Source organism: Eurytemora carolleeae, unplaced genomic scaffold (genome assembly GCF_000591075.1).
Source record: "Eurytemora carolleeae unplaced genomic scaffold, Eaff_2.0 scaffold217, whole genome shotgun sequence".
Taxonomy (NCBI): domain Eukaryota; kingdom Metazoa; phylum Arthropoda; class Copepoda; order Calanoida; family Temoridae; genus Eurytemora; species Eurytemora carolleeae.
Window position 1 is genome coordinate 55,550 of NW_019396108.1, and position 8,634 is coordinate 64,183.

Genomic DNA, 8,634 nt, shown 5'->3' on the forward strand with positions numbered 1-8,634 from the left:
ACCCCTGTGCAGTGCAAGCGTTGTACGTATGACCCATAGAAGGGAAAGTTTAAAAACACAATAACTTTATTTTGGAAAACTTTTTCAGATTTTGAAAATAAATTTTGATTTTTAGATAAAATCTTGGCAACTCTTGGAGAAGGAACGTTTGGGAAGGTTGTGAAGGTTAAGGAGTTAAACACGTAAGTTTTGCATTTTAGTTTATAAAAAGTATTTAGTTTATAAAAAGTATTTAGTTTATAAAAAGTATTTAGTTTATAAAAAGTATTTAGTTTATAAAAAGTATTTAGTTTATAAAAAGTATTTAGTTTATAAAAAGTATTTAGTTTATAAAAAGTATTTAGTTTATAAAAAGTATTTAGTTTATAAAAAGTATTTACCGAAAATTATGAAGAAGTCTGATTTTCAATTGCATTTATGGGTGTGTTGGGAAAATGTTTTATAAAATTAGTTTTACAAAATTATTGGAAAAAAACAAACAAAAAAGAGACCGATTTGATGATGGTTGATTCACCCCCCCCCCCTTCATTTTCATGAACAATCCCCTTATTTGTTCCTTGTTTAGGGATAAAGTGATGGCTTTGAAAATTATCAAAAATGTGGATAAATACAGAGAAGCAGCTAAACTAGAGGTAGATTTGGCTTTATTTTAAACAATAAAATCTATCAATGTTTTGAATTTTAAAACAAGTATGTAGATACTTACTTTTTATTCCATATCCAGCATAATTTTGAAGGAAATTTTTTCTTTTAATTAAAAATTTACAAATAAACACTGAACAAGTTGGTAAATGAATAATAAAGTTTTTGGCAATTAATAATTGCCTGGGCAAAATTATTATTGGCAAATGCACTTCTTGTAAAAAATTATTTATTACAAATGAACTTTTGAGAAAATAAACATGTTTAAAAAATGGATATTTTGGCAAAATGGATGTCTTGAGTCACAGATAAATATTTTTGTTAAAATGTAGCCAAACCAAAAAAAAATTGTTAAGGTGAATGTACTGGAGAAACTACAAGAAAAAGATCCCCAAGGAAAACAGTAAGTTTCCCCCAAGTTAAATCCCCCTGCAGGCTCGAACTAGTTTATTTGCACGTACGCGTGAATAATGTTTGCAAAAACTGTGCAAAAGTGCCGATACGGACAGAAACATTGTGGATTATAAATGTTAAAAGTAGCGCTAATTCTTGAAACTAGATTAATAGTTTTGAATAAAATAAACAACTTTATTCAAGTTCAGTCTGAATAATAAAACTGATAACAAATCTTCGGAACTAGACTTTTTTAGACTCTTTTATTTAGTTTTTGTGTGTTTTTTTTCTGGCATGTTATTATATTTTTAATAAGAAAAATGATATTATCATCATTGATGCGTGGTTTAATGTTTCCTTTATTAGGACTCATGAAAAATGTCTTCCCGTAATTTTTAAAAGAGATATAACTAAATTTGAAGACGACCAAAACCGAAAATCCGGGAAATTCTTGTCCTTTCAACATCTTTGAGCCCTTCTCTTCTCGTCAATAATTATTTAATTCTATTTTCTGTTAACCCAATTTGATTGACATATTATTTAGTTTGTGTGCTAAGATGCTGAGCTGGTTTAACTACTGGGGGCACATGTGTCTTCTATTCGAACTACTGGGACTTTCAGTTTTCGATTTTCTGGTAAATTTAGGAGAAAAAATTAGATATTTTTAAATATGTAAATATCAATGTTGTTTTAATAATTTAGAAAGAGAACAGTTACCATCCCTATCCTTTAGAGCAAGTTCGTCACATTATTTACCAACTGTGCCATTCAGGTAATATAATCAGAGATGGGTACTTTGAAAATGTCTTTCCTAAATTAAGTCTTTGCCACAAACTCAAATTTTCTAATCCCTATACTTTTGCAACCTTAAGGTGTAAATCTTTGATATTCCAAACTTAGATTATTTGAATTAGCATAATTCATAGTTTGAAATATCTAAGGTCCACGACATTGGATTACGAAGATTTAGGGATTTTGAAAATTTGAATGTGTGTCGAAAACTCCGTTCCTTTGCCAATATGATTGACAAAAAAGAAATCGGATGGTATAATGAAAAAGAAAAGTTAAGAAATATGAAATTATGTTAGACTGGACTTTGCAAATAATTGCTCTCTTGGTGAAGTTGATGGGGGGGGGGGAGTAAAATAGCAAAGTAAACGAATATAAACTGAGGGGTGCAAGGTTTTCTGTGAAGGGGATTACAAACTAATCCGATTTTTCATATCTGTCCAATGCAAAACGATATCCTTAAAAAATGCATATGATAAAAATATGGAAAATTTTGTCTGTTTTCCACGTTGAAAAATTAAATGTTTAATTCTAGTTAATATCCTAATTTTTTCTGCAGTAGAAATGCGACAGCAATAAAATCACAAATAAAAACAATCAGTTTTTAAAGGAGAAACATCTTCATATCTAATTTTTACTTGATGATGATACCATTGTGTGAATCAGACATTCCACTCTTTTAATAAAAAAAACACTTGAAATTAAGTCTACAGTCTTTTTTATAATAGTTTTCTCCGAGTTGAAATGTTATTACTTGTTTAGTTAAATTCATGCATGAGTGCAGGCTTACTCATACAGATCTCAAGGTATATATTTTATTTAAATAAAAAAAATTAAAACTATGAAATATATTTTTTGTCTTTTCATGCTTTAGTATAGGATGGGTAAGTATAAAACATGATTGAATTTTCTTTGTCGAAATAACAAAGAAAGATTTCATCATTTTAACATTGTTCTTTGTTACTTTATGTTTAAAAAACAAAACTGAGAGATTAAATTCAATGCTTTCTTTTAAAAAAATTTTCTTATGAATTCTGACTTTCTAGAAATTTTTTTGAAAACGACAAATTATTTATTTTAGCCGGAGAATATTCTTTTCTGTACTTCAGACTGGGAGATATCATATAATGCTCGAAAGGTAACAACATTTTTTATCTAATAACTCCCCCCCCCCCCCCCCCCCCTTTTTTTTTTTTTTTTGGGGGGGGGGGGGGGGGGGGGGGGGTTGAAGGGATTGTTGATTTTATACAGTTAAACCCTAAATAAGCCATACATCGATAGAATTCATCAAATGTCGTATTCTTTACTCTCTGATAATTGAATGTTACAGATATTAAGTTTTTAATAAAATGATTATATGGAGATCTTTAAAACTGTTCCCGCATATTCATGGCAATTTTTTTTTGTTGCAAAAACTGAGATTTATGTAAAATAGTATAAAACCCATTGAAAAATTGTCAAGACGATATTTGATAAATTCTTTTGATATATGGCTTATTTAGGGTTTAACTGTAGTTTCCTAACTAAAAAAATGTATTTGAGACGTAGACGAATTGTTAGTTGTTTTCAGGTGAGGAGGGGGCCTGGGGGGGGGTCCAAAAATCGTATACTAGGAAATTACCAAGAATTGTCGTCATAATTAAAAATAAACAGATTTCACATAAAAAACGTAAATCATACTTGATCAGAAAAAAAATTCAAGGGTACCGTTGTGAACAAGACATGCCACTCTATCAATGGAGGGTCACTTGAAATTACGTTTACAGTCCCTTTAAAATCAAATCAAATAATATTTCGAAATGGGGATAAAACTATTCTCCCTGTTCAGAGAAAGGATGTGAGAAAAGTGAAGAATACTGAAGTTCGACTGATTGATTTTGGATCAGCTACATTCGACTGGGAACATCATAGCAAGGTTGGATTTAAATCCTTCATAGAGACGATTTTTGTTGTCGAGGATTTTCATGACATTTTAGATATTTCCATCCTATCCTTTATAAATACACCCTTCTTGATCTAATATTATCCATTACATCTCCATCCTCCCTCCACATCTTTTCAGGCAAATATTTCAATTTCGACCAGTCACAAACCTTCCCTGGAATCATGAATTTGCCAGAAAAAAAATTGGGCCTGATCGGTTCAGCCGTTCTGACGTTTATTGGATACAAAAAAAAATGAACGGACAAGCCAAATACATTAATTATAGATGTTTACATATTTATCCTATTCCTATCCTAACTCCAACCTATTCTATATATCTAACCGAACCCTGCTCCAGGTTGTATCTACTCGACACTACAGAGCTCCAGAGGTTATCCTGGAGTTAGGTTGGTCTCAACCCTGTGATGTATGGAGTATAGGTTAGTAAAAAGGTTTATTTTCCTCAAAAGATATCTTTATTTTCCGTGACATTCATTTTTAATTTCGGTGTCACATACTGTTCAAATGAAAGTTTAATTGTCCTCAAATCTATTCTTTATTAGGTTGTATAATGTTTGAGCTGTATCTTGGGTTCACATTGTTCCAAACTCATGATAACAGAGAACACTTGGCAATGATGGAGAAAATTCTTGGCCCCCTCCCAGCAGGGTAGGTTTAATTCTTGGTCCCTCCCTAGCAGGGTAGGTTTAATTCTTGGTCCCTTCCCAGCAGGATAGGTTTAATCCTTGGTCCCTTCCCAGCAGGGTAGGTTTAATTCTTGGTCTCTTCCCAGCAGGGTAGGTTTAATTCTTAGTCCCTTCCAAGCAGGGTAGGTTTAATTCTTGGTCCCTTCCCAGCAGGATAGGTTTAATCCTTGGTCCCTTCCCAGCAGGGTAGGTTTAATTCTTGGACCCTTCCCAGCAGGGTAGGTTTGATCCTTGGTCCCTTCCCAGCAGGATAGGTTTAAATCTTGGTCTCTTCCCAGCAGGGTAGGTTTAATTCTTAGTCCCTTCCAAGCAGGGTAGGTATAATTCTTGGTCCCTTCCCAGCAGGATAGGTTTAGTCCTTGGTCCCTTCCCAGAAGGGTAGGTTTAATTCTTGGACCCTTCCCAGTAGGGTAGGTTTAATCCTTGGTCCCTTCCCAGCAGGGTAGGTTTAATTCTTGGTCCCTTCCCAGCAGGATAGGTTAAATTCTTGGTCCCTTCCCACCAGGGTAGGTTTAATCCTTGCTCCCTTCCCAGCAGGATAGGTTCAATTCCCTTCCCAGCAGGATAGGTTCAATTCTTGGCCCACTTCCAAGCAGGGTAGGTTCAAATCTTGGTCCCTTCCCAGCAGGGTAAGTTTAATTCTTGGTCCCTTCCCAGCAGGATAGGTTTAATTCTTGGTCCTTTCCCACCAGGGTAGGTTTAATTCTTGGACTCTTCCCAGCAGGGTAGGTTTAATTCTTGGACCCTTCCCAGCAGGGTAGGTTTAATTCTTGGTCCCTTCCCAGCAGGATAGGTTTAATTCTTGGACTCTTCCCAGCAGGATAGGTTTAATTCTTGGTCCTTTCCAAGCAGGGTAGGTTTAATTCTTGGTCTCTTCCCAGCAGGATAGGTTTAATTCTTGAACCCTTCCCAGCAGGATAGGTTTAATTCTTGGACCCTTCTCAGCAGGGTAGGTTTAATTCTTGGTCCCTTCCCAGCAGGATAGGTTTAATTCTTGGTCCCTTCTCAGCAGGATAGGTTTAATTCTTGGTCCCTTCCCAGCAGGATAGGTTTAATTCTTGGTCCCTTCTCAGCAGGATAGGTTTAATTCTTGCCCTTTTTAAGTAGGGTAGGGTTCTTTAAAAAAGAAAAAGACATTTATATACCATTTAAAATTATTCTAATTTCTAGCGCAAGCTGTGAGCAATAGGGAATGGGCATTGGGCATGGCTTTTCTAACTGTGTGTCCTGGGTTGAGATTAATCTAATTTTCTAACAAAGTGTCCTGGGTGGAGATTAATCTAATTTTCTAACAAAGTGTCCTGGGTGGAGATTAATCTAATTTTCTAACAAAGTGTCCTGGGTGGAGATTAATCTAATTTTCTAACAAAGTGTCCTGGGTGGAGATTAATCTAATTTTCTAACAAAGTGTCCTGGGTGGAGATTAATCTAATTTTCTAACAAAGTGTCCTGGGTGGAGATTAATCTAATTTTCTAACAAAGTGTCCTGGGTGGAGATTAATCTAATTTTCTAACAAAGTGTCCTGGGTTGAGATTAATCTAATTTAATCAAGACTTTGTTTCTTTAAAGGGTTCAAAGGGCACTGTGGCACACTTTGATTAAATGGTCGCTTAAATCCACGTTGTGCTGAGTCCCTTTAACCCTGCTTAATTGTTTAGAATGACTCGGAGAACTAAAACTAAATATTTTAACAATGGAAAACTAATCTGGGAGGACGGTTCATCTGCTGGCAAATATGTTAGAGAAAACTGCAAACATATCAAGGTTGGTCATACTTTTTTACAAATTAGACAGATTGGACATTTATCCATAGAGTAGACAGATAGAACATTTATCCATAGACTAGACAAATAGAACATTTATCTATAGACTAGACAGATAGAACATTTATTCATAGACTAGACAGATGGAACATTTATCCATAGACTAGACAGATAGAACATTTATCCATAGACTAGACAGATGGAACATTTATCCATAGACTAGACACATAGAACATTTATTCATAGACTAGACAGATAGAACATTTATTCATAGACTAGACAGATGGAACATTTATCCATAGACTAGACAGATAGAACATTTATCCATAGACTAAAACCATCCATCCCATCCATCCCATCCATTCCATCAATCCCATCAATCCCATCCATCCTAACAAGCTTTTTTCAAATAACAAGTTTGTCAGTAAAGAAAGAAAGCTGTAAAATTGTTTCCATATTTATGTGTATTCATTATTCAGCATTCATGCTGTTTGAAAGCTGGTAGAACATTCATGCTGTTTGAAAGCTTGGTAGAAAAAAAATGAAATCGAAAGTCGTTTTCATAGTATTGATATATACGACGTCGACTGTGCAATACATTTTTTATTGTTTCAGGCAATGCTTGTGTACGATCCCAGTGAAAGAATTGTGTTAGACGAAGTGTTAAGGTAAAACCTAAAATCTGTATTTACTTCTTTTTTTAAAATATATTATTTTAGGCATCCATTCTTTGAGAAAATATCATTCCTACATCGGCTGGATCTTAGAAGATAGCCGTTCAATCTGGAACTTGTGAATTTAAGTTATTGAATCGGCACACCTATTTTGTATAAGGATCTGTTTTTGGTTCTGCTGTTTCTATGTCAGCTAATGAGCTGCTTCCAAATTAGCAATATCTTCAAAAACTGTTCTTAACTTGAATCAATAGCTAGTCAACTCGCAATCTGCATGAACTCAGCTTTTTCTTAATTTACATCCACATTCGTCATAAACAGTTTTATTAGCAGTAACATTACCTGTAATGGTTTATTTTATAACTTTTTCCTCTTCAAAATCAATCCGATTTTGCTAAGTGAAATCTAAAACATTTAAACAGTTTAAAATTACATAAACTGACTTTTCTGGAAGTGCCACAGATTCAAAAAAACACATTATCTTAAACTGATTTTTAAAAATCAGCTTTAAGAGATTTCAAAGCCATATCTGAAACTATAATTAACGAAGTAGTTATAACGATGTGAACGCATTCAAAAACAGTGATTTAGTTGGAAAGGTGATTTTCAAACATTTGTTCACATAAATGTACAGTTGAAAAGAAAATGGTGGATGGTAAACAGCTGACTCACATCTGAGAAAATCTACGAAAACTAAAGCACAATTCGAAACTAAGAAGACGAATACTGATAAAGTAGTAAAAATTCCCATGACAACGACAACGATAGTTTCCTAACTTGTTTGGGTGCAATACATTTGTTTTACATAGCCTGTACAGACATTGTACATATGTAAACAAATGTGTACATAAAGATGCTTAACCGCTCAATCCTAGAACATTCTGATCGGATAATTTTATTCTAAAGTGTACAGCTGTAAATAATATTATATAAAATAATTTATATAAATCTATGAAATGATAATTAAGACAATTTCTGAGTTTTAAAACTTTCATTTTGCAGAAATTCTGTTTTTAATCTATGAATTTTAGAGAAATTTATCACTAAAAAATCGGAAATTATCAGAAAAATGCTTAATTTCTCAATTTATAATGATATTTATTGCAAAGTTAGTAAATGCATAAAATTCAAGACTTATTACACAGACACGTGATATTATCTATATCCTTATTCTAAACCAATTTCAAAATGGCCGCACAGGTCGTCTTCTATACAGTCTAGATATTTTTTTGCAATACTTAACTTTGGGAATGATGTACCCAGTAGTCCATAGTCATTCACAACTAAGCAATCCCTAGTCAATATTATTTAAAGAATATATATAAATATATTTAGTTTTATAACTTGTTAATCAGACAAGAGGTGAAGACGACATTTAGTATATTTTGTACATGCCTTGCTCCCTTTTTCTAAACATAAATTATAGATTGCAGTTTTAAGCAATTCTACTTGTTCGATCCAAATATATATTGTTAATAGTATTTTTAAAAGTTTAATGTTTAAAGAATAGGGTAGAATGGAGTTTAGATTTAGTAAATATAAGGTTGGGTGGAGTAGGGGGGGTAGGTTTAGGAAGGGAGAAGGTTGGGTGGAGTAGGGGTTAGATTTAGTAAATATAAGGTTGGGTGGAGTAGGGGGTTAGGTTCAGGAAGGGAGAAGGTTGGGTGGAGTAGGGGTTAGGTTTAGGAAGGGAGAAGGTTGGGTGGCGTAATGGTTAGGTTTAGGAAGGGAGAAGGTTGGGT

At 33.6% G+C, this 8,634-nt stretch overlaps 1 protein-coding gene across 1 annotated transcript in view; it reads left to right on the plus strand.

Annotated features, from left to right (window-relative positions):
* LOC111695149 (cyclin-dependent kinase 12) overlaps positions 1-8,373 on the plus strand; it is a 30,183-nt gene extending 21,810 nt beyond the window's left edge. Inside the window, exons 12-24 of the mRNA XM_023464361.1 lie at positions 116-182; positions 566-632; positions 999-1,045; positions 1,580-1,670; positions 1,738-1,807; positions 2,587-2,630; positions 2,906-2,962; positions 3,653-3,739; positions 4,106-4,187; positions 4,311-4,416; positions 6,114-6,269; positions 6,785-6,886; positions 6,938-8,373. Of these exons, the coding sequence (XP_023320129.1) occupies positions 116-182; positions 566-632; positions 999-1,045; positions 1,580-1,670; positions 1,738-1,807; positions 2,587-2,630; positions 2,906-2,962; positions 3,653-3,739; positions 4,106-4,187; positions 4,311-4,416; positions 6,114-6,269; positions 6,785-6,886; positions 6,938-6,992 (1,031 nt within the window). The 3' untranslated portion in view covers positions 6,993-8,373. The remainder of the gene's footprint in view (positions 1-115; positions 183-565; positions 633-998; positions 1,046-1,579; positions 1,671-1,737; positions 1,808-2,586; positions 2,631-2,905; positions 2,963-3,652; positions 3,740-4,105; positions 4,188-4,310; positions 4,417-6,113; positions 6,270-6,784; positions 6,887-6,937) is intronic.
* The last annotated feature ends 261 nt before the right edge of the window (positions 8,374-8,634 follow it).